At 33.8% G+C, this 26,711-nt stretch overlaps 2 protein-coding genes across 2 annotated transcripts in view; one reads left to right on the top strand and one right to left on the bottom strand.

Annotated features, from left to right (window-relative positions):
• The window catches only part of LOC128173537 (neurogenic locus notch homolog protein 2-like), a 252,423-nt gene that overhangs the window by 218,084 nt on the left and 7,628 nt on the right, over positions 1-26,711 (top strand). The window contains exon 7 of the mRNA XM_052839240.1: positions 12,999-13,214. Within this exon, the coding sequence (XP_052695200.1) occupies positions 12,999-13,214 (216 nt within the window). The remainder of the gene's footprint in view (positions 1-12,998; positions 13,215-26,711) is intronic.
• Positions 18,502-20,035, bottom strand: LOC128173539 (uncharacterized). The gene is made up of 3 exons (XM_052839243.1): positions 19,476-20,035; positions 19,236-19,386; positions 18,502-19,113 (listed from the first exon to the last, which is right to left on the bottom strand). The coding sequence occupies exons 1-3, from the start codon at positions 19,977-19,979 to the stop codon at positions 18,548-18,550; spliced, it is 1,221 nt and encodes a 406-aa protein (XP_052695203.1). The 5' UTR covers positions 19,980-20,035; the 3' UTR covers positions 18,502-18,547.

Genomic DNA, 26,711 nt, shown 5'->3' on the forward strand with positions numbered 1-26,711 from the left:
TGCATTGTTGTGTGCATGGATTTAGAGAAGGTGTGGAAGTGATGGATTCAGACCACCCCCCCCCCCTAGAAAATGTCTTTAAATAACATAAATAGTAAAATTACCAAAAATAAACCTCAGACTCTAACCCCTCCTTTCAAACACGATTACATGAATTACTCTGAATCCCCCCCCCCACCCCCACCCCCCAACACTCCTCATGGATATAAAGAAAATTACACTGGTGTTTTGATCTCGGCCCTGGTATCAGAGCCCGAGCGGTTGGTATCGGTCGATACCATCCGAGGGCTGATACCAGGGACGAGATCAGAACAACAGTGTGATGTTGTTTATATCATATATCTAAAATCAAAGACTTTTATTCAAATTCCAAATAACGAATATAATTTATTATGAAGAAGCTATAGATTTTTTGTTCGGATTTACAAAACTTGTTCGTTTTTTATTTTTTTTATATTTGTTAAGAACTCTTAAGAGTTGTCAGATTTGTCGACAAACCATTTTCGTTTAAAATACAGTAGAAGAGAGTCTATCGTCTGAAATGAAGCACTATCTTCTTGAATTCAAAATTATCGAGAAAGAAACTTCCATCCTTCACAACGTTGTAATGGGTCCAATTCCTTCAATGGGATTTCGTAAGTTTCCTTTAAGATTCCATTCATAAAAATTCCATACTATTATAGCAATTTGTTTGAGAACGTTCTGAAGCGCGTCCATTACTTAAATCACTAAATTTTTACAGTATAATCTCTGGTTTTCTTATATTAAGTATCGTTCCATCCTTCTCTATATCCTCCATAATCAAAATGACGTTTGATATTAAACAAGGGCATCGCTAAGCGGAGTATCCCCTCGCGACCTGAGTTATTAGAGAGGTTTAGCGGAGCAACGGGTGCGCGTACTTGTACGTGTAGGTTACAAGTTTGAACTACGCGTACCAGCTCACATTACTTTTCTTGTTTATTGGTTGTAACGTGTACCTGTACGTGTAAATGTTTTATGTAATTCTAGATATCCTCTTCTACTTAGCTGAGAATTCTATTCACATTCAAAAATGGAGAATTCTGCATGTGTTAATTTTATTATATATCATTGTTTATATATTGGTACATTTTTGTTTATCACAATTGAATAACATAACAGAGCCATTGCATGTTTCGGAGTAAGAGATAGATGCATAAAACTCCAATAACATATTAATTTGAAATGAAAATTTATGTTTGTTCTTATCAATATTCGCATTAAATATTCAGGCTTACGAAAGATAAACATAATTGTTAAATTAAAAGCCAACAGGGAAACGGAAGCTACAAGTTTGACCTTATGGGTACTTTGCAATTTACACGTATTTTCATTCGGGTACATACGTGTAGAAATTCGTCATTACACTAACTGATGACGTAATGTACATATGTACACGTACACGTTGGTTTGCTAAACCTCTCTATTGTGTGGGGAATGCATTATTTAGGAAGATGTAGTTATGTAAATGAGGAGATCACATTCTATTAACCCTCCATTACTACAAAAACTACTATTTCTTTACCTGTACTAGATCTAAATAAAAAAATATCATTTCTTTACATGTACTAGATCTATATCAAAAAATATCAAGCTGTTGATTTGAACTGCTTACTTTCACTTTGTTTTTACAGAAGTGAAGCGGAAATAGTTATTGTCAAGTCGTACATAAATTTTGTATAAAACTGTGTTATTTTTACTATATATATAAGAAAGTACTGAACTAATTGACTTGAAAATTAGCAGGCTCTATCCTTTTACCATGCCAAATACGTATACGAAGTTTGATGATTATCTGTGCAAGAGTTTTTTTTAAAACTTGCTTCAAAGCTGAACGCACACACATACACGCACAGCAGCAATGCTATATTCCCTTCGCAACAAGTTGCGCGAGGGGATAATAACAAACATTCAAACAAACATCAAGCTAAACTCTATTAACTCACCGTAACGTTTTTCTGTCACGCTACTTTCGCTCTGGGTGATTGATAACTCGTATACAAAGTTGTTTATGACATGAATTTAATGAAATAATAATTTGTGATAGTATTAATTGTTTAGAAAGGCACATGCATTTTCTATTTGTTATTTTACAGAAGTGTGCAATCTATGATAAATATTTTTATTTTTGAACGATTTTTGTCAATGTATGCCCCCTCCTTTACAATGGTGTAATTTTATCTAAGTTTGTGCATAAAAATTTGAACACTTAATATGACATATCATTTGTTTTAATCTTTTATAAAAAGGCATATTTGATCAAAGGTTGAGGAAACTCTATTGGAATTTTTTTTTTTAATTCACTAGAAAATTGATTGAAATAGTGCACACACACATACAGATATACATACATACATACACACACACACATACGAACACACACATGCACAGTAGCGATGCTATATCCCCTTTGCAACAAGTTGCGCGAGGGGATAATAAAGCGTGCTATTGTTCTGAATACACAACTGTTTTGTAGGTTACCTCCCCTTGCTTAGATACATATCACTCTTTGGCGCTATGTTTGATGTATTGTTTTTCAATTTTCAGCAATAAATAAAAATATTCAGACGTGTAAGGTAATGCTTTGTATTATTTATTTGTTATTCTTTCGTTATTTTACAAACTAGTCTTAGTTTATAGCAAAGATATTTGGGAATTAGCGATTTTTAAATTTGAGGGATATACATCCCCTTGACGACGGGCTGAGACATAAAAATATTAGCCCGAGGGCAATACAGCCCTAGCGTTTTGTTGCTGTCTCACCTAGTCCAAAACCCGTGTATCAGGGCTGATACACTACTAGGTATATGATATAAATAAATATACATCAGAATATTTTGATAACAATGGAAGCCTGTACATGTAACAAAGAAGACAGTTATCAGTGCAAAATAAATGACATGTAATTATATTGCACAATGGTTTTCAATGCAGAACTGCCAGGACAGAAGATATAATTACTGATTTAAGACAGATGGCAATATTTATGTAGATAAAAGTGTGTTATAATCATAATTCTGTCATGATGATGTTTTAGAACTTAAATTTTACAATAGATGGTGCGCTTTACATAATTATTTATCTAATCAAAAGTGCAACAGGTTTTGAGAAATGAATTCATAAAAACACATGCATGTTAAAATAGAACCATTTCAACAAGAGCTTCGACTTTGGGTAGTTGTGTGAAACTGCGATGTGACGTAGGCATGTCTATTTAATTGCTGGCCACTCAGTCATGGCGTTTTGAAATCAACAAGATTTGTCTGGCTTTTGAGCTAAAGACTACGAAGAAGGTGCATATTTCTCTTGAAACCGCGTCATTTATAACTTGTTTTGACGCAAGAAATAGAAGGTTTCGTCCAACCGAAAGTCCAAGCTCTTGTTAAAATAGTTCTAACTCATCTTTGTTTACGTACAAAACATTAAAATTCTATAAGAAAACATAAAAAAGTACTCAATAATCTTTAAAGTCTGTTTGACATTTCGAGAACCCATTCATCTCGTAAGTTAAAAAACCCCAGAATGCTTAAGGTATCTCATCCATATTATGAGAACATATTTTTTCTCAATTGCATTTTATTTTTAAAAAATCAAAACTTCAATACAGGCTTTTGCATTTCAATAGTTTTTAAAGAAAATGCTATATCTTGTTCAATATACAGTGTCTAAATTGTACTTTAAGGCAAAAAAATTAAAGCATTGTGCTTTTCAAACTTGTCTTTAAATATCTGCATTTTTGTAATATTGTCGACAGCTTTTTCCAACCTTGCATTGTATAAACCTGCAAATCAGTCATCAAAGTTAACATTGGATGGAGTGACCTACTCTGCCTATCTGGCAGTTGATGGCAACAAAGGTACAGACTTTGTCGTAGACAAGTGTACACACACATCGGGTGGCGACACCAATCCCTGGTGGAGGGTGGATCTAATGGCTATTTATACCATTACATCTGTCAGAATATTTAATAGAGGGATGGACAAAAATGGAATAGGTAAGCATCCAAAGTAACGACATTTTAATTGAAATCACAGGGCGAAAAACCATCTTTAAGCAAGTCCTTAAAGGTGGCTTAAAGGTAACTTAAAGGAGCTTAAAGGCTATACAACCTTTAAGCCGCCTTTAAGTCACCTTTAAGCAAGTGCTTATAGGTCCTTAATGTCCAAACTTCTTTAAGCCACCTTTAAGCCACCTTTAAGCATCTTTAAGTGGCATTTACGCTCTCTTTACACTGCCTTTACACTGTCTTTAAGTGGCCTTTAAGTCAATATTGATCAAGCTGAACAATAAAAACATATATTTAATGCAAAAGCTCTTTTATAGAGATGGGAGGGGGTCATCCGAGTGATAATATAATTTCCAAGGAAGGGGGGGGGGTGTTCCAGGCGGTTTTAATCGTCGCTCCATTAAACGCAGATCGCTATCATCAGCACCGCTCCGATGGACACAGATTGCCGTTATAAAATTCTTTATAATTTTTTGGGGGTTTCAAAATTATTGTAGGGATGAGCGCAGTCTCTGTATCTTAATATGTGCATAAAACTAATTAAAGTATGTTTGTTTTCTATTATAAATTAATCGGTGAAAAAAATCTCTCTCTCTCTCTCTCTCTCTCTCTCTCTCTCTCAGTTCATCCGGTTATTAAACAAAATAGAGATAATGAACCAAAAATGCATGATTTAATTTGTTAATCGGTTTAAGGTTTGTATTTTTTTTTCAATTTTAATTATTTCTAACTCTAGATCTGCTAGATACATGTTAAAGATGAAAAGACTCTCAACTGCCTTTGTTATATCGGGCAGGATATTACTGCTTTGTTTGTCTAGACATAGTTTTGTTCGTTTGTGTATATCTAATTAGAGTCTATTGTTTGTCCAACTTAAGAAAACCCCTGGAACTAACACAGAATATACAAGATATACACAACAGTTGTGTCGTGTGCCCAGGTGCATGTTTGTGTATATCTAATTAAAGTCTATTGTTTGTCCAACTTAAGAAAACCCCTGGAACTAACACAGAATATACAAGATATACACAACAGGTGTGTCGTGAGCCCAGGTGCACGTCAGGGTTTCTAAAGGCGTTGAATCTTAGTATGTACGAGTATACGATAAGTCTAGTGAATAAAAGTTAATTTACATTTGTAATTCATTTTCAAAGTATTATTTCCTAGCTCTGGGTTTCAAAGATGTTACGTCTACAAATTAATGATACATGTATGTAAGAGTAAAATCTTGAGGCTCATTTAATTAATGTACCGGTGATCATAAATAGGGGTTGATTATTTAAATATATGTATAAGGGTAAATATGTCAAATATACCCGGCCTGGCACATCATACAATTGTATGTACAAGTCATTTGCAATTACCACATGCAGTAAATACGTCACCGATAATTGGTAATTTTGTTTGTTATAGAATTGATAGTTTATAAAGCATGTACATACAATTACATGTAAATATTTAAACATATTGGAACGGCGCCGCGATCATGAAAACCGGGAAATTGCGGGAAATTGAACAAATACCCTAATAGTATCAATGCATTTAATAAAAGAAATGATTTCATTTTCTTTCTTACATTTTTATAGCTATAAATAAGATGAACGTATATCTACTCGGTTTAAATTTATTAACTACATGTAAGAAAGCCTACTATAGTGAACCTAACGGTTTCCATTTAGGTATAATATATTTTTGTTCACTGAAGACCAAGTTCCGTATTTCATTCTAAATACATGCATGCATGTAATTTATAAATTAGATATAATTGATTGTTACAAACTGAATGGTTTGTCAAAATCTTTTCAAGTAAACACATTCAATACAGTGATTCAATATCCACTGATATATAATATAAAAAAACGCTGTGTTGTATGTAAGTTGCCGTGGCGCAGAGGATGTGTGGTGATGCTAGTAAACTAAGGGTCCCGGGTTCAATTCTCGCCGTGGCCGGTTTTTTTTGGTGTTTTTTTTTTCATTTTTCTTTCTAGAACAAAAACCGTTTTAATACCTTTTCTTTCATAAAGTTAATACATTTTGTTGGAAATTAAGCACAATATTGAATTCATTTTTTTTAATGGCTTAAAGGTGGCTTAAAGGTAGCTTAAAGGTGGCTTAAAGGTGGCTTAAAGAAGTTTGGACATTAAGGACCTATAAGTTGTCCTTAAAGGTCGCTTAAAGGTGGCTTAAAGATAGTCTTTAAGCTGCCTTTAAGCCATCTTTACGCTTTCTTTAAGCCACCTTTAAGCAATACATATAGCTTAAAGGTAGCTTAAAGGTGGCTTAAAGATCGTCTTTAAGCTACCTTTAAACACCTTTAAGCTGTCTTTAAGGAGGACTTAAAGATGGTCATTCATCCTGTGAATATAGTAGTGGAAACAATACTTTTAATTTTGTTTTCTCGAATTACAGCTTTGATGAGAAATGTCGAGGAGAAATGGTAAAAAAATCCATATTTGCTGCTTTGTTAGCTAACAAAAATTGAATTTTAAACCATCTTTAGACGGGATAATTTGTGGCGGTGAAGTAAATCACACCTTAATAAATACGGGATTCATATGAATAATTAATACGTTACTAACATAGGTTTAAAATTTCAGATTAACATCTATTATTTGACTTATTTTAGACACGTCAGACCGGCTTCGGAATGTTACCGTCACTGTAGGGCTGACTGAATCAGACGTCAACACTCCGTGTGGTGTCTTTGCTGGCCCCGGTACTCTGCACAGCTGGTGGTCGACATCGGCTGTTCATCTGTACCAAAGGGAAGGTTTGTCAAGATCGCCAAGACAACAGTAGCTCTTACTCTCTGTGAAGTCGAAGTGCTTGGATACTCTGCCTAGTTAATATCATTGCTGATGTCTTTGCTAAATAATTATCTTTCCTATTAATTAGTAACATATATGTTGAGGTGACTTTTTTAAAAGCTTAATGTTCAACTTTACACCGGAAACAAAAGTCTCTATATAATGATGGCTGTATTTAGAATACTGCATGCGCTTGATGTAAAAAATGTAAAGCGCTTTTATATGCCGTTATATCTAATTCAACATTCAAAATTAACTTTAAACAGTATGTATTCAGTTGTGGTCTGTTTAATTCTCTTTTTGGGTCAATAAAATTTTTTTTTCTGCAGTTATGTTGTTTTCTTGTAAAGAGAATATAAAGATGACATGATTATTGATTACATTAAAGAGGAATTCATATAGGTATTTGCTTTTCCTGATCGTTACTTTTTAGCTCACCTGAGCTGAAAGCTCAAGTGAGCTATTCTGATTGCATTTTGTCCGTCGTCCGTCCGTCTGTCAACTTTTTTACATTTTGAACTTCTTCTCTAAAACCGCTTTTCCAATTTCAACCAAATTTGGCACAAAGCATCCTTATGGTAAGGCAAATATAAATTGCAGAAATGAAAGACCTATCTTTATTCAAAGCTGAGGAAACCTCGAAACTGTAGAAAAAAGGGGGTGCATTTTTAAAAATTTTCTGATGAAGAACTACCGAGTCAAATTCAACGTAGTTTAGCAAAAATTATCCTTATGGGAAGGAAAATATAAATTGCAAAAATTAAGGGCTAATTCTGTTTCAAATTTGAGTAATTTACGAAAATGATAATAAGACAGAGAGACTGAGGGTCAATCACTTTAACTTCGGGCTCGGTATTCCATATCTCAAAACCCTCTTTGAAACAAGAAGCGGCCATTTTGAACGTATAAGAAATGGGTCAAGCTAACAAAGATGAATTTGGTTGTTGTGGAACAGTTTGCGTGCGAAAGGATAATGTGAAACGTGCAAGATACATTAATGCCGATTTTGTGAAGTAAATTGATATTAAATATTCCAATGCGTTGACATTTGACGGTGGTTTTAGCTTGTTTTGAATTTCGTTTCGTTTTCATGAATTACGGTTTAAAACTTAGGGGAACTATCGCCTGTATTTTGTAATTTTTACGTATCAATCAAATATAGAGGATTGATATCGGAAAGTAAGACAGCTGACTGTTACTTGCGGAAATAAGATACATTAACAGGTACGGTACTTAAACAACTAAAATGCAAATTCTAATGGTAAAACGGTATGGTCTTTGCGTAATAGCTGATTACTGCAATGTGTTTTAGGCTAGTTGTAAGTATTTTCTCGTCTATTCAGTCTAAACGGAGATTAATATTGCTGATGGAAATACTAAGTGTGTGTACATGTAGCAGAAACATAAATAATAGTTAGCTCACCTGAGGTAAAATATACAGTGAAACATCTGTGGAAGCATTCTCAAGTAGTGTAGATTCAAGCTTGTCCAAACCATGATCCCTTTGGGTACGGTGGGGCTCCAATGGGGGCTCCAATTTTTAGATACAAATGTATAGTGAAAAATCATTAATATTTTCTTTGCAAAATCCAGTTAGCCAGAAAAGCTGGAACTGTGGAAGCATCTTCAGGTAGTGTAAATTCAAATATTTTTCAAATCACGATCCCCGGGGGTAAGGTGGGGCCACAATGGGGTGTCGAAGTTTTTACATAGGAATACATAGAGAAAAAATCTTCTCAACAAAAACCAGTAAGCCAGAAAAGCTGTAACTTGTTTGGAAGCATCCTCAGGTAGTGTAGATTCAAATTTGTTCAAACCATAATCCCCGGGGTAGGTTGCGGCCACAGTGGTTGGGTCGAATTTTACATAGCAATACATAGCGAAATATCTTTAAAAAATGTTCTTCTCAAAAACCAATTGGCCAAAAAAGCTGTAACTTGTGTTGAAGTATCCTCAGGTAGTGTTGATTCATTCTAGTTTTTTCAAACCATGAGTTCAGGGGATAAGGTAGGACCACCAAGGGGGGTCAAATTATGGTGGTGCGTGTAATTCGGTATTATCTCTACGTAACAGTTCATGAATGCAACATGTTCTTTTAAGATGTTCAGCAATTTCGATCTAAACGGGGATTATTTTCGCTGCTAGAAATATATAACTGAAGTATATATATATATATATATATATATATATATATATATATATATATATATATATATATATGAAATATAAATTGAGTTTTCTCTTTGTTTTAGTGCAGTTTTCTCTTGTATTAATTGTTTACAAATTCAAATAAGTTTACTACTCTGAGAGTCAAGCTTCGATTTGTATGCAATATACAGAGCTTTTCGCACAATGCTACTATATGTTTGTACACAAAGCTGAGGTCATGCTTTAGTTTGTTTATATTTTAAATGCAGCTATGCTGAATAGGAAATACCAAGTTTAAAATTCTTAAGTTGAATGTAATAAACTCATGTGAACAAAAACATGACTCCAACAAAGCTTTTAATCTTGCTTATGATTCTACGATTGACACGGAAATTTTGGTTGATCAATAGAAATGTCTTGCTAAAAGGATGATATGCTGTAATTACTTTCTGTTGCCCCTTCTTCAACGATTAATTGCATAAAATCTACACAAATTTTTTAATAGTTTTCGAACACATGTAAATAAAAACAATGCCTTTTAAACAGTTTCCAAAGGCCTGACACATTATTATTCTGAGAATAAAAGCATTATCGGTGTTCTTAAAAAAATATTGCAATGGAAAATCATCTTTGTTGGTACACATTTGTTGTTTTTTAATAAAGATGAAAATTATGGAAGGGCCTTGGTACAATAGAGCGACATGCCTGCCAATACATTAATTTGAATTATAGCTCTTTAACATATGTGACAACATTTTCAGTTAGGTTTATTTTCTTCAATCAAGTGAGTAAGGATATGAAAGGTCATACGAAATGAATTCATGCCTGGTAAATGACAATCGTCAATAATGGAGAAGGTCAATTAAATTTTTCAATGTTTTTAATTTGAGGAATTGAGCGCATTCATTCTGGTGCATTGAGGTACACTTTTCTTCTTTCACATATAGAATTTTTTAAAATACAATAACTAGCAAGTAGTGGAGGGAGAAAATGTACCGTTATGCTCTCATGTATTTTAATCGTTTGATAAAGTGATTGGGTGGGGGGGGGGGGGGGCTAAAATAAAGGGAACTGGAAGTTAACCGTGAACACCAACTGAAAATTTAGTTATTTATATTGCATATGATCTAATTAATGGTACTCGTGAAGGTAAATATGTCAAAGATTAAGTATATGCAAACATTAGTGAAAATTCGGATATTCATTTTTGGTTAATCTACCGAGGGGCCACATGGCACAATATCCTTTGAACGCCCATTTAAAGCCAGTGTTGCTTAGATTAGCGATGTGGCCCATTGGGCCTCTTGTTATATTTAACACTTTGTTGCTCTGTTAAAGGTCGGGGCCCAGGTATAAATAGCAGCCACTCACAAAATGAATGGGAAATTCAATTTTCTTTGCAGCTCTCAGTTCAGAGAGAATATTTTCAAATTAATAGCATTAATCATGAATGAAAAATTCTAATTTTTGGTGTGAAAGTAGCTACCAAGCCAGCTATCAGTTGACATTAAAATTTTTACAAACAAAAAATTATTAAAAGAGTATTCATCTTATAAAGTTCTGAAGCAGCTGAAAATTTTGAATTCTAAACTAGCGATTGACATTATAGGCGGAGATTACGAATGTTTTGTTTACACGGGAAGTGGCTGTAGCCATGTGCTCTGTAGATCACTCAACACAGCATGAGAAATGTATCGGCAAAAATCTTTTACCTTGGCATTGATTTAAAATTTATCCTCCACACAAATAACATTGTTGGTGTGATAATTATTGAAATTCATTGAAAACTTAAAATTAAAATTATCACATTGCTTTTAGTTCCACAAAAAGATCTTCAAGAGTTCGCAATAAAGATGCATTGTAGCAACCTATAACACTACTGACTTCAAAAACCCCTGTCCGTATGAAAATCCCCTGTCTTCCCCTGTGCTTTCACTGGCATCTCCTGTACACCCCCTGTGTGCCACTGTACAGAGCCCCTGTATACCCTGTCATCCCCTGTGCACATCCCCAGTACACCCTGCCATCCCCTGTGTGCCACTGTACACATCCCTGTCTCCCACTGTACGCCCCTGACAACCCCTGTTATACCTTGTACCTACCCCTGACATTTCATGTACAGTATTTGCCTACTAACTGATGCAATTATTTATCGAGAAAGACTTAAAAAAGGGCTTAGGAGTCAATATTGATCAGATATAAAGATTATTATTAAATACATTTACCTTCAAAACCTATTTTCATTTTTCGATATCAACGCAAGAGTAGGTTGCTGTCCACGATGCCAGCTAACTGTATTCGGCGCGCTCGCGCAACATATTTTGTTTGTAAATTAGATTATCGATTATACGATTTTATTTTCATCGTGCACGATGTTTTCCTCTGACAGAATGAGTAGTGAACAACGATGGTAATTGATGTACATATGTACAAAGTAATAAATAATCGTGATATCAATGAGTTTGATTTAAATGAGGCACTTGGTGTCTTTTTCAATAGAAATCTATTAGAAACATTAGTATATAAGAATGTAGAGATTATAAATGAATGAGAGAAAAATCTAAAAATGGTTTAATACTGTGAAATATGGTTGTTTGTTGTGTTCGTTATAATACAATTTTACGTTTTTTGGTCATCAAACTTCATGTTATTTTTATATAATGCTTAATACCACTAGAAATCAGCTTTATTTTTTCTCGAGAGCATTGGGGAGAGGGAAGCACAAGCAGCTGGATGATGTTAAAAATATTGTTTGCGATAATGAGACAATTCTCTGTACAATAATAATTATTATTGTAGTACAGAAAACTATCATATTTCTAAAATAAATATTACAATGTCCGACATCTGTGCCCTGGACTACCATCCACGCGGTGAAATCGTACCCTGCGAATGGATAAGTACTTTTGATAAGTATTCATTGATCATGTATTAATGTACGGCTTCAAGGCTGAGAGGAAACATAATATTGCATTGTATTTGGTTATCCTGTGCGCATATGTATAGTATTCTCTAAAAAAAATTAATACTTCCTACGAAAGGTTGTTATCCAGAGATGATACGATTTTAGGCCTACCTAATATATATTTTTTAATTTATTCCGTCCCCATTCCGGCGATTACGGCATGTCTTTACCTGCAGCTAGCATTTTCTATCGTACACGCCACTGTTTCCATAAATGGTCATGTCAAAATTCGACAAACTTGTAGACTTTACATTTGTTGATTTGTAACATGTCAGCCGTGCTATTTCGGAAAACTGATATACAAATGCTGAGACTACAGATAGAAAGTGTGTATTATAGTGGCAGGTTACATGTAAATAACAGACAGCATTTACAGCTGCAATTAAGCATCTGTAAGAAAAATTCGATTGAAGGCCTGCGGGGTCAACTCTAAAGTGTTTATTCCTGTGTTTTAAAGGCTACACGATCAAAATAACACTCATTCATACTGATGGTCACACATCAACATGATTGCATATACGGATTTACAAGTTTACATGTCTGGATTTTTGAACACGATTTCCCTCCATAAAAAAAGATTCATAAATTTTTCACTCTAATGCCAGTAAATTTTAGAATAGATGTTGACATAGTTTGGATGCAAAATAATTTTGTGTGTGTACTTTAATAATGTCTAAAGTCATATTTAATATGAAGTCATTTAAGAAAGTCTCTATAGTCTATAGCTTAATATTTCCAAAAAAATGAAATGAAACAAAATTTTGCAGATCGGCTTCATTTTTGATTAACAAACATTGAAGTCAATACTAGACATTGGCATTTTTCTCTGTATTATTGCCGATAGTTCGGCCGACCTTCGCATTAGTTAAACCTGCCGAACAGTCGTCATCTTACTATTAAATATATATGCCCATTGCGGCAGTTAATGGCATATATATTACATTTAAGTTCAGTTTAATAACAACTATCACGGCTATTTCTCTATTGAGTTAATTATATCCTCATATCTTTATAACGCAAATATTATTATTTATTGTAATTTCGTTGACAGTTCTGCCGAACATCGCATTAGGTAAACCTGCCGCACAGTCATCAACATTAGATGACTATAACGCCGAGTATGCAGTGGATGGCACCAGAGGAACAGATATTTATGTAGACATGTGTGCATTCACAGGGGAAGGCGACAGAAATCCCTGGTGGAGTGTGGATCTACTGGCTGTGTATAACATCACATCTGTCAGAATACTCAACATAGATGATGGAGGTAATTGTAAAAAGTAACAACATTGTAAGGCTTGTTTGTTTTATATCCAAACTTTATATATGTATAACATCACAACTGGCTGATTATAACATCACATCTGTCAGAATACTCAACGGAGGAAAAGATGTGTACGGAGGTAAGTGTAAAAAGAAACAACATTACAAGTTTTGATTTTGCTTTTTATATCCAAACTTTATATATGTATAACATCACAACTGTCAGAATAATTAACAAAGAAATAGACAGTTAAACACAGGTAAGCGTATCAAACAACAACATTACAGAATCGAAGTATACCAGATGTAGAGGAAAATGTTGTTTAAATTCTAGTTAACTGGTTCATAGCTTCGATCGAATGAAGCCCCCAAAATTTGTTATATCCAAAACTCTTTAAATTCCTCTTTTATTTTACACAGTATCTATCTTAATCATGATTAGGGTGGCCTATAGATGTGCAATAAGGTTTCGGAAATTTAATTTTCGGCCAAGGGGTTAATTAAATGCTGAAAAGTGACGTTTATTTTGTTTTCAAAAAAATGTGGTTTCAATAAATTAACTAGTTAATGCATAGGCCAAACCAACTCCTGGCATATAATTGGAGGCGTCCTGTTGATGTATAAGGTCATTGAAATTTTATTTTAACCCTTGGGGTAAAACAAGGTGTTTCTTTTTTTTTTTACAAAAGAAATGGTTCCAAAAACTCCTAGAACTGAATTTTCTTTGGAATTATGAAATGCGATATCGGTCAGATGCACAAAAACCTTTTGAAAAATTGTCATATTGATAAGTAAATAATAGTTAAAATGACATTAGTACCACCAAGATAAATTTTCTTTTTCAACACACAAATAAAAACAAGAGGCCCATGGGGCCACATCGCTCACCTGAGTAACAATGGCTTTATATAGGTGTTCAAAGGATATTGTGCCATATGGCCCCTCGGTAGAATACCATAAAATAAACTGTATCCAAATTTTACACTTATATTCCTACACTTATTCTATGACATTAAACCCTTTTTTTTTTTTTTACCAAAAATAAGATCCTATGCAAGATAGAAAACAACATTTTGGTAGGGGTACACTCTTAACTTCCAATTCTCTTTATTTCAGTTCTGCCCCCCCCCCCCCCACACTTTATAAAACGATCAAATTATATATGAGAATATGCACATAGGTACATATTCATCTTCAACTACATTGTACTTGCTAGTTATTGTATTTTATAAAAAAAGATTCCTATATGTGAAAGAGGAAAAGTGTACCTCAAGGTGCTCAATTGAAAACATTCAAATATTCAATTGGTCTTCCACATTATAAACGATTGTTGTTTACAAGGCGTGAACTCGTGCTATGTTTTATAACCTTACTCACTTGATCGATGAATACACTCGAATGAAAAATGTTGTCCTGTAATATGTTAAAGAGCTATTACATTTATAATCAATGCATAGGCGTCGGAACTGGGTGTAGGGGTTAGGGGTTCTCTCCCCCCCCTCCCCCCCCCCCCCCACACACACACTTTTTTTGCAAAGTTAGACATAGCCACACTCAAATTCTTTTTTTTTTTTTGCTTGTCAAGATTTCTGATAAGGTCTAACCCCCCCCCCCCCCCCTTCAATGAGCCTCAGACTGCAATGTATTGACAGGCATATCGCTCTATTTTACTAAGAACCACACTTTATTTTCATCTTTATTCAAGATCACATTAAAAAATGGCTACAAATCAAGATGATTTTCCGCTGTAATTTTTTCTTAAGAATAGCGATAATAGATTTATCCCTGTAACAGAAATGTTTTAAACTGTTTTAAAGAGATCGTTTTAATTTAATTGTGTCTGAATAACCACCAAAGTTAGTGTAGATTCATCGCATAAGAAAGTGGCCCCAAAAAGTTGTTATATCATATTATCTTTTTAATTTTTTCTGTACAAGTATTTAACGTTTAGTGAAACATTTCTAGTGATAAATCAAAATTTCAGCATCAATCGTAGAATTATAAGCAAGATTTAGAACTCACAATTCTGCTTGGTTTGAGTCAATTTTTTGTTCACATGAGTTAATTACATTCAACTTAAGATTTTTAAACTTGGTATTTCCTATTCAGAATGAACAAAAGCATGACCTCAGTTCTGGGAGCAAAGCTCTGTATCTTGCTTATAATTCGAAACTTGACTCAGCTGAAAATGATTAGTAAAGAGAAAATTGTAAATAAACAATTAAAACAGAAAAAAACATGCACTAAAACAAAGAAAGAGCACAATTTATTTTTCATAATATATATATATATATATATATATATATATATATATATATATATATATATATATATATATATATATATATATACCTATATATTTCTAGCAGCAAAAACAATCTCCGTTTAGACTGAAAATGCAGAGCATCTTAACAAAACACGTTATATTATAATCAACCATAACGTAGAGATCGTACCGAATTACCAATAAAATGTATAGTATTTATAATATGATATGCTGTTAGTGCATCAAATTATTCTAATTTTGCGCAAGTGAAATATTAACTGTCTGATTTACCGAAGTCTATATTTGATTTAATACATAAAATCCCAAAATACAGGCAATATTTCCTCTCAAGTTAAAAAGCATAAACGAAATTCAAAACAACGTAAAACCACGGTCATGAGTGAAATGGTCAACGCATCGAAAGATTGAATCTTAATTGACTTCACTAAATTGGCACAAATATATTTAGCATGTTTCAAGTATTCCTTCGCATGTAAACTGTTGCACAACAAGCAAATACTTCTTTGTCAGTTTGACCCGTTTACCATGCGTCAACATTCAAACTTGCCTGCCTTACACAATGAACTTTCGTTTTCGATATGGAATACCGAACCCGAAGTTATAAACTGATTGACAGCGATTATCTCTTTATTATACCCCCGCTCCGAAGGAGAGGGGGTATACTGTTTTACCCTTATGTGTTTGTCTGTCTGTCTGTCTGTCTGTCTGTCTGTCTGTCTGTCTGTCTGTCTGTCCCTATCAAAAATTTCTGTCGCATTTATCTCAGCAACTATTTATCACAGATGCTTGAAATTATAAGACAGTGTTTGTTAAGACATGCCATATCGTGGGATATATTTTTGTACCAATCAGACATCAACTTCCTGTTAAATGACGACTTTGTTTATTTTTAGCAAAACTTTTCAAACAAATTTCCGTCAAAGAATTCTCAGCAACTGTTTATCGCAGATGCTTGAAATTTTTACACAGTATTTGTATAGGCATGTTATATCGTGGGATGTATTTTTGTACCAATCAGACGTCAACTTCCTGTTAAATGACGACTTTGTTTATTTTTTGCCAAAAGGACCAAGTGCGTTTGGGGTCAATTTCGGCCCCATGTCCAACTTAGATAATGTTCCTCAAAATACTTTTACAGAGGGTATATTTTCATAAAATCACCAATTTATAACTGTTTAAAGCTTTGTTTATGTTTTACTGAAATGTAAATGCAGTATACTTTGCGATAACGTAGCATCATTTTGACGTTGCTCTATGCAACGTCATGAGCAAGAAGACTACGTCAGATTTTCAAATAATTCATTTTTTCATGTTATTTTTTATATTAAATATTTACATTTTTCAGTGTCGTTGCCTGTGATAACACTGCGTATCTATTTTTTACTATTCAGCCCAATAAATTCAAATAACATAATTGAGGCGCATGCGGGGTTTCCTTATTTATATTCAGATATTTAATTGTTTAATTGCTTAAAATTATATAAATGTTATTAAAACCGATTTGGCTGACTTTTATCGATGGCGTCGCGTTCAATTCTAACAGCTATTTCGTGCATAAAAAATACCCGCGCCTTAACCACAAACTTTTTTATCGGTGGATTCTGGTTAATGCTTGGTTGGCTGCTGGTTCAGACTAGATTATGCACGACAAATTATCAGAGAATGAAAAATTCACCGGGTTACTCGTGTCCGTCGAACTGGGGTATTTTTCGAAAATGTACATACTTGTGACAAAACATACATACGGTACATATGGCTGAAGCTCTACGAAGAAAATATGGGGAGGTAAATATAAAGCTACAGTGCATATGATACTTACGAAAAAAATTGCAATTTACAGCACAAAAAATACGCTGGTTTTAAAAAGATTAACATAATCACATTTTGTGCAAATAATTTATTTTAAAAATTATTCAGTTAGTTCTTCTGTTAATAATTGTAGCTTTACTTGCCCCAAAGTTTCTCCTATTAAACAACCTTAGGCTTACTCGGAAATCGGATCAAAAACCGTCGTTTTTATGCGTAAACAAACCAGTGAAACCACGCAACCTTATTGAGCTGGTGATCGATGGTGCAGAGACAAGTAAAAATAAAAAATCTGAGGTAAGTTGTTTGGGGATACTTTCGTATATATTTACACCGAATATGGAAGGGCAACGGAAGAAGAAACGAATCGGACACTTTCCTAGTGAATACGCATATGTACATGTACATACCCCATCCAAATAATATTGCTGATACAGTGTGACCCCCTCCATAATATTGCTGATTTCTACAGAGTACTGTATTAAACATATTCTAATGCTTGTGCCCTCTAAATGAAACAATTGTTTTTATTTGTTTGTGAAGGGGTTTTTGCTTAGTTGCCCCCCCCCCCCCCTTCGAAAATAATTAAAGAAAAGTAAAGTTATGCCCTTCCCCCAATCTAAAATTATTTTCTTCAGGCGTAAAAAATATTAGGATCGTCCGCTAATTATAAGCGACTCTTGTTGAGGATCATGTTGAATACATATGTACGATTTTTATTCACATAATTTTCTTAATTTTCAAACATTTTTATCATTTCTCAATGAAAAACTTTTGTCTACGATAAAATGAAAAAAAAATGTTTTATTTAAATTTTTAGTCACAAATATTAATCAAACTTTCTATTTGAACTTACCTATATCATAAGACATTATATAAACTATATGTCTATATTAAACGTACACACAATACACTGAAAAAGAAGAATATTGGATTCCCCCTTCATTATACATATTTTGCATGTATCAAAATTTCGATCGTTATTCTTTAAAATCATACAGTACATAATATGATTACTATGAAAGCAGCAAGTGGCCATTAGAAAAGTAAACGTTCACATATTGACAAGCATGTTATTGAACTTTTGATAATTATGATATGTACTACAAATCAGATATCATTTAAGAGAGTCGATTTAAAGAATTAAAAAAAACAACAAATAAAAACTACCTTTCAAAAAAATTACCGTATCTACAATTCAATTGATACATATCAGTGATTTCATTTGACAACTTCCGTTTAATTTACTCTTCAACTAGATCTTCGTCTGACTCAGACTCGTCTACTGGTTCCGGCAAAACTGAAGCGTCATCAACGAATCTTCCCCAGTCTTGGACAGATTTAAACGATCCTTTGTAGTTACGGAGTCCTATATACCAAATAACTGCCGCGACGTGCGCACAAACCCCTACCACTCGGGCCCCAGCTTTGCACTGACAGTACCAACCCGTTATACTTGATTCATCAAAACGAATCCAAAGCAGATATGATTTCGCAGAGACATGTCTACTCTGAATTTTGATTCTCAGCAGATTCGGGTCCTCTTTGTGTATCAAGATATTGCTTCCATCTTGAAAATGTTCCGCCGCATAACTGCTAGCAAGTTTAAGCTGATACACTCCACACGTTATGTTGCGAATATCATCCTCATCCAAATGAGGGAAGCCCAAGGAATCGAGATCTTCAGGATTTCTCCACATGGCTACTCGTGAGTGCAGTTTCCTGGCTTCGACTTCCTCCTTAAGGTGGTTCACTTGTTTCGCAAGGAACTGCATTTTGGCTGCAACAGCCATATCGGCATCTCTGTCACCTGCATGAAGTTATTAATATCATTAATACATGTATAAATAAACGTTTGATATTTACTTCAGTGATAAAAAATATCTATCATGCAATCTTTTAAAATCTTATGTATGTATTACATATACGAACCCGAAGAAAGTGGTGGGTAGTATTTGTTTGATATGCTACAAACAATTTTGACGTAGTCACCAATAAATGGTATTTGGCTAGTGGGTAGAATACAGTCAAGCAGTTTCCATCGTTTTATTCTAGCGTTTGCCGATTCAACAACCCATCGAATCTAAAAATAAGTAGGAAACGTATTAGTACATGTACTTAAGATATGACTGTAAATTGGTTTTCATAGTTATTGCATCAATCTCAATATACCTTTGTTACAAGTCGACTTGTATTTGCATCTGGAGTAGACATCTGCTTCTCCCCCTTTTTCATGAAAGCTGGCATGATAGCCTGAATGCCAAGTTCTTCCAGGTATGCAACAGAATCCCTGAAACCCCTATCAATAATGAAGATATCGTCTTCCTCAACCCACTTCAATACATCCTCCCTGTTTGATTTCATGATGTGCTGAAGGATGGCTGCATCGTTGTTTCTTGCGAGATAGGGTCCAATTACAGAGATGTAATAACCGCTTGTAGATACAATCACCATCGGCTTTACGAGTGGTCGGCCTTTATGCAAACTGTAGGATTTTCTTTGGAAAGTGAAGTTGGAGCTCTTTTGAATGTATATATAGGTACCATCCAGCACTAGTAGGGCTTGACTTCCGGTTCCACCAAACAATGATTCAGCTAATGGTCGTGTATGATGTTGAATAACACTTTCTCTTGATATGTGTTGAAAACCAAGGTTCTGGGGAACAAAGTTTTCCATTAATGCCCTCCGCACTGTATGAATAGCCCGACGGATGCTTGCTTTGGAGACGTTGAAAATGGTTGACAGGATACTGTTGCAAAGGCTGGACTTCATCTTCAAAAGAAAAATCCCCAGGCTATTCCTAGCGCTGCGTACAGATGTATTCTTAACACTGTCGCTGATATAAGACAACAGGTCGTTAAAGGAATTCTTGCTAAGACCGGTAAGAGTTGTGTACTGTTGATCACTGAAAGCATTTTCTCGGTCAAAATCAATTCGAGATGTATCATATCTCAAAGCAGTTTCTCGCAAATACAGTAAAATGTCGACGATGGAGCTCCTGTTTAAGCTTGATGTTTGTGAGAAAACGGGAATCTGTTTCAGAGCATCTGAGGTAAACCTGCCATCCGGAATATGTTTACTACAGCACCTTGAACCGTATGGAATAAGGATTTTCTGATGCAGAAAAACAGAGTTTCTCTCACTAGTTGGCACAACAATTAGTTTGGGTCCGGGTCGTTTGCAAATGAAACAACGGGCATGGCTGGTGGCGGACGAAGGTAGCGGAAGGGTGACAGAGGGTGGACTCCTGGCGTATCTGGAGGAGCTTCCTTGTTGTTGTGGTGAAAATAACGTATCCTTTGGCGCTGTGTCTTTTTTCTCTATGTGTTTCTTAAGCTTTACATGGCATTTAATCCGACATGCAGTGCAAAGTACATCTTCATCAGACGGATCGGACACACACATTTTCTGCACCAATTGTTTCAGTTCTGCTGTCAGTGTTCGTCTCTCAGTTGGTTTTGTTCGCTTCCTGCATAGAATACACGGGAATTCCCGTTTTCCTGTGCCTGGCATCTGTTTGAATGAGAACAATCGTTGTTACATCGATTGCCAGTTATATGCAATTTTATTCACGACATTTACCACAAAAATAAACAAATTATGCAATTTATTTTGTTGTGAACCTAATTTATAATTCCCTATATTTTCTGTCTTGAAAATTCTGACACACTGTATATTTAAGGACATTTCTACACTCTTAAATATCATCAATATTTATTTCTATCCCGAAAGTTAGCACTCTCTTGTTAATTAGTTTTCCTTCAGCAGTAAAACAAACTTTAAAACGAAGAGTGTCAGTGACACTGATTTAAACCACAATTTGCTATCAATAATGAGTTCATTGTACGATTGAAAAATGTAGTGAATGAAAATAATTTTGCCGTAAACGAGATCTGATAAAATTGTGTTCGTTATAAATGTGCTCTACTGTAACTGTATTTTTATTTTCGAAAATTGCTATTTTCCACTATGTGTTCAGTTATTGGGGGGAATACACTATGGATGCCATCATGGGACCTACATTTTTTTTCTCCAGTGATGTTTTAGCGCTCTCTCTCTCTCTCTCTCTCTCTCTCTCTCTCTCTGTAATGTAACTATCCTCCCAAATGTTTACGGACCAAAGTCAGGGAGGCATAAACACCCCAAGTATTTCTGATGCATCACAATTTAATTTTAGCATCTCTTGAATTATAAGCGACACCTCAATTAATAGGCAAACATATTTATTTTCTTTTTCCGTAATAGGTGAATTGTATACAGGTCGGATAAATGAGAAAAATATTTTTGTTATTCAGTAATTGAAAATACGCAATTTATATTTGAATCATTGTGAATGTTTATGACCAAATGAATTCCACGAAGATGAATGAGCGTGCAGCCCAAATCATGCATATAAAATTTTCTTTTGAAAACAAACTTATGAGCTATTAAAGGTGTATTTACTGGTTATACAGACAATTGGAACTTGTTTCACAAAAACGTCACTCCATTGAGAACGAACCTATTAGTTGTCATCGTATAATGGCTGCCTTTACATTCAACATTTTAACTGATCGTATGGTTTTCTTACACAATTATGTTTGTTGAATTAAACAATGTCAAATGCTAAATACAATGTACCGAGTAAAATTTTTGGGGGCTGAATTATATGTAGTTTACTGATTTTTTTTTAATTGTGCTTTACACACTTGAAGAAAATCCGGATGACACGTAACATTTCCTTATAAAATCGCTTCGTGTTGTCTTTAGAACAATAAGATATTCAAACAAAGACCAATTCTGACCAATTATTTATATCTTGTGTAGTATCTGCTTCCTGTGTATAGTGATGAGCAGCGTTGACGACCGCATATGTGGGTAGACTTCCAGCCCCGGAGGCTTTCACACCTCTTAAAATTAAGTCCTGTCCGCACCAGAGATTTCCCACCCGGTAAAAATGTTCAGCCTTTAAAATGATTTTTGATTTTTTTCTTCATTTACTGAAACCAGTATATTGGTATATTGTATCATAGCAAACAAGATAATCTCTCTCTCTCTCTCTCTCTCTCTCTCTCTCTCTCTCTCTCTCTCTCTCTCTCTCTCTCTCTCTCTCTCTCTCGGAACCCCCCCTTTATCTGGGACATATAAAAAATTTTGAATACTTGTAATGCCTATTTAAAGGCAATTGTCCCCATTTATAATATAAATACTGTAATTATTTCAAATAAATACTTTTAAAATTGCTAATTGAAAGAATTTTTTATAACGCACCGTAATTTACATGTACATGTATTTCTTATATGAAAAACCCTAACGATTTTTTTTATCGAAAAAGGTACTCCCCATCAGCATCCGGTGCTCACATCTATGAGTAAACATGTGGAATTTTTTAAAAAAATTAACTAAGCTGTGTCGCTAGAAACACAGATTTATAATAACATCTACAATGTATTGTCAACTCTATTTTTTAAAAAAAATCGATTACAGTGTATAGTTAATTTTATGCAAGTTAGGCTATTTTTCTGGAATGCTAGCTATACCGTACCTTCATACCCACATGAAACACAAAAGAAAGCCCTTTTTTGTTTTGTTTCCAAGAATCGTTCAGAATTTAAACATCAAAGACATATTTTTTTTTTTTTTTTTTTTACCAAAAATTCATTTTTATAATAGCTTTTCGTAATAAGTCTGAATTATTTTTCGTTTCTTAGTGTTCAAAAGGCTTTGTTTATTGATAAATAATGTATTTTGCACGTATTAATTTTCATCAATTGGAACCCCCCCCCCCTTTTCAAAATTGCTGGATCCGCCTCTGATACCAATACAATACAGTCAGAAAGTGATATACATGTACATGTAATCTCTCTCTCTCTCTCTCTCTCTCTCTCTTTCTCTCTCTCTCTCTCTCTGTTCGTTATCTTCATATTGCTTTTTAAGAAGAATACTTTGTATGGATAATATTGTGATCGTTTTCTTTTTTGTGAAAATAAGTCTATAATTCACGAATACCTCTAAATGAATTAATGCCAAAAATCTCAAATTGTATAAAAAAATTAAAGTTCTGCAATTTAACAACAGAGTGGACAGAGTGCAACTTGGATCGTACGTTCTGAGTATTATTGTATCGAAATGACAATAATTAGACTAACAGAGATATATAATCTTATATGTGCTGCGGAAATTAAAGCTGTAAGATATATCTAATATGTTCCTTAGTTAAAATACCCACCAGGCAATACAGGTAATAAAGTTGATGAAGGATTAAAAAACAAAGAAAATGTAAAATCTAAAACTAAATGTATTTACCAGTAACTTTTATTTTTTGCAGGACTTTTTAAATCTTCAAAACAAAGATTAAGTACGAAATTCGAAATGAACTGCATAAAAATGAATGACCAAATTCACAAAGTAAAATAAAATATCACCTTCGTAATAAAGTATTTATAATTATGTCACATAGTCCGATAAATTGTGTACTTCTTCATGTTGTCATTTGTAAGGTTATATTTTATTACACACACCTGTCTTTCTCAGGAGTTATTTTGGATTACATGTACATCAACCGTTATTGTTTATCGTTTCCTTGCGCTACATAGAAAACTATACTTCCAAATTCTTATTCCGTTTATAATTAATTATCTAAAAGTATTATTCGATCCAATATATGTGTCCGAAAAAAGTGAATCACGTTACATGGACTTGGGTGATTTAATGGATTTTTTTTTTTTTGGAGGTGGACAATTGATGGCAATCAGATATATATAGACTACTTAAATTTTCGGGAATTCCATATATATATATATATTATAGAGAGACGTTGTTACTCCATTATCATATGACTCGAGTGTCAATAAATAATGTAAAAGCATTGTGACGTCACTTTTGGAAAATGACGTCTATATTCACCGAGACATAAAGACTATATGGCCAGTATCTGATAATTAAAGGAATGTAATGCATTAATATTTTTGGCCTACAGTGCAAAATACTTGAATTCCTGTGCGTATTACATGTACATGAGCATGTTAGCCCTATAATGTTTCAGATTTGTATTGATATATAACGTTATACTCATAATTATTTCTATGAGACTATTGTGATCGTGCCACTTTTCTCTTTGAGAATGACTATAATAAATTATACAGTGTGTAATGTTCAATATAATATTAAAATAAAGATAAACATTTTATTTACCTTCACTTCTTCTAAACTGATTCTTCACCCGTCTCGTCTCATTGATCTTGGTCGTGCGTAACGTTACCTGTACAATACACGCACCTTGGTCTGCTGTCGCTTAGATACGGCAACGCGGAAGTAAAATGATATGGCTAATACAAGGAAAGACGTGTGAAATATCATGTTATTCGTAACAGACCCGCTCTTCATATTAGTAGTGTGATGACTTTTTCATTCATTGGGTTTATTCATCGATACTTAACAATAAGAGTATAGTATTTTGACTTTAATGCACAAACTTAATGTTTATATAACAACACATTCATATGCATGTGTATTTCCATGACGTAAAAATGAACATATTTAAAAATAAAACTAGGTCCGGGCAATATCACCATCGTAATTTTTTGCATGCAAAGAGCTTATATAACGATCTCTCATGTGTAAAAGTTTTAGAGTGGTGATATCATGCGGACCTATTCAATTATGCTTATAAGTCTTTAAATTTTGTTGATTTTTCCGGAAATACGCGTTCCGTGCATACTTTGACTTGTAAAAAATAGCACATACGTAACGCATTCAATAAATTTTGCTTATTTTTTTAAGAAGCATATGTTCAGCTTTTATTTTCAATGTATAGTTTTGATTCAATGTGTACTTCATTTTTATTAAATTTATGGGGCCAAATGTGATATTAAACGAATTTTATTCTTTTCAAACAAATTTCCGTCAAAGAATTCTCAGCAACTATTTATCGCAGATGCTTGAAATTTTAACACACTATTTGTTTTGCCATGCCATATTGTGGGATATATTTTCGTATCAATCGGACGTCAACTTCCTGTTAAATGACGACTTTGCTTATTTTTTAAGCAAAATTTTCAAACAAATTTTCCTCAAAGATTTCTCAGCAACTATTTATCGCAAATGCGTGAAATTTTTACACAATATTTGTATAGGCATGCCATATCGTAGGATATATTTCTGTACCAATCGGGTGTCAACTTCCTGTTAAATGACGACTTTGTTTATTTTTAGGCAAAATTTTCAAACATATTTTCGTCAAAGATTTCTCAGCAGCTATTTATCGCAGATGCTTAAAATTTTAACACACTACTTGTTTTGGCATGCCATATTGTGGGATATATTTTTGTATCCATCGGACGTCAACTTTCTGTTAAATAATGACTTTGTTTATTTTTTGCCAAAATTTTCGTCAAAGATTTCTCAACAGCTATTTATCGGAGATGCTTGAAATTTTTAGACAGTGTTTGTTAAGGCATGCCATATTGTGGGATATATTTTTGTACCAATCGGACGTCATCTTCCTGTTAAATGAGTTTATTTTAGCCAAAATTTTCAAACAAATTTTCCTCAAAGATTTCTCAGCAGCTATTTATCGCAGATGCTTGAAATTTTTACACACTATTTGTTTAAGCATGCCATATTGTGGAATATATTTCTGTACCAATCAGATGCCAGCTTTCTGTTAAATGTCGACTTTGCTTATTTTGCATATTCACATCAGAGCGGGGGTATCACCAGTGAGCATTGGCTCACAGATATCTTGTTTTTATTTTCGTTCATTACTCAAAATTGAAACAGAGTTCGCCAATAATTTTTTGCAATTTATGATTTCCTTTCCATAAGGATTATTTTTGCAAAATTACGTTGAATTTGCTTCAATAGTTCTTGAGAAGATTTTTTTAAAATGCACCCCCTTTTTCTACAGTTTTGAGGTTTTCTCCGTTTTAAATAAAGATCGGTCTTTCATTTCTGCAATTTATAATCATCTTTCTAAAGGGATGCTTTGTGCCAACTTTGGTTATAATTGACGTGGTTTTAGAGAAGAAGTTTAAAATGTGAAAAGACGGACGGACGGACAGACGGACGACGGACAAAAGGTGATTAGAAAAGCTCACTTGAGCTTTCAGCTCATGTGAGCTAAAAACCAAAAAAAACAAGAAAAAAAAAAACAACAAAAAATCCGAACATTCATATTTAACATAATGGTCAAAATTCTAATGAAATATAAATGGTGGTTTTAATATTAACTGGTAAAAATGACAATTTTTCTTAAAAAAAAATATAAACAATATCAATTTTTCTAACTTTAAGAATTTATAAACGATTTATCCAGATACGATCGTTGGTGTCTGTTAGAGTTCCAGAATTTTTTAAGGGGGGATCAATAACATATACTCAAGTTATATTTATTGACTATATACGGTTAGAATGATACACCTTTATTCC

The sequence above is a fragment of the Crassostrea angulata genome, chromosome 2, assembly GCF_025612915.1.
Source record: "Crassostrea angulata isolate pt1a10 chromosome 2, ASM2561291v2, whole genome shotgun sequence".
Classification (NCBI taxonomy): domain Eukaryota; kingdom Metazoa; phylum Mollusca; class Bivalvia; order Ostreida; family Ostreidae; genus Magallana; species Magallana angulata.

Excerpts from the sequence above, each read along its gene's own strand:
- LOC128173539 (XM_052839243.1), bottom strand. The coding sequence starts at position 19,979 with ATGGAAAACTTTGTTCCCCAGAACCTTGGTTTTCAACACATATCAAGA. Across the intron at positions 19,387-19,475 it reads CAAGTCGACTTGTAACAAAG|ATTCGATGGGTTGTTGAATC; the intron begins GTATATTGAGAT and ends ACTTATTTTTAG. Across the intron at positions 19,114-19,235 it reads CTACCCACCACTTTCTTCGG|GTGACAGAGATGCCGATATG; the intron begins GTTCGTATATGT and ends AACTTCATGCAG.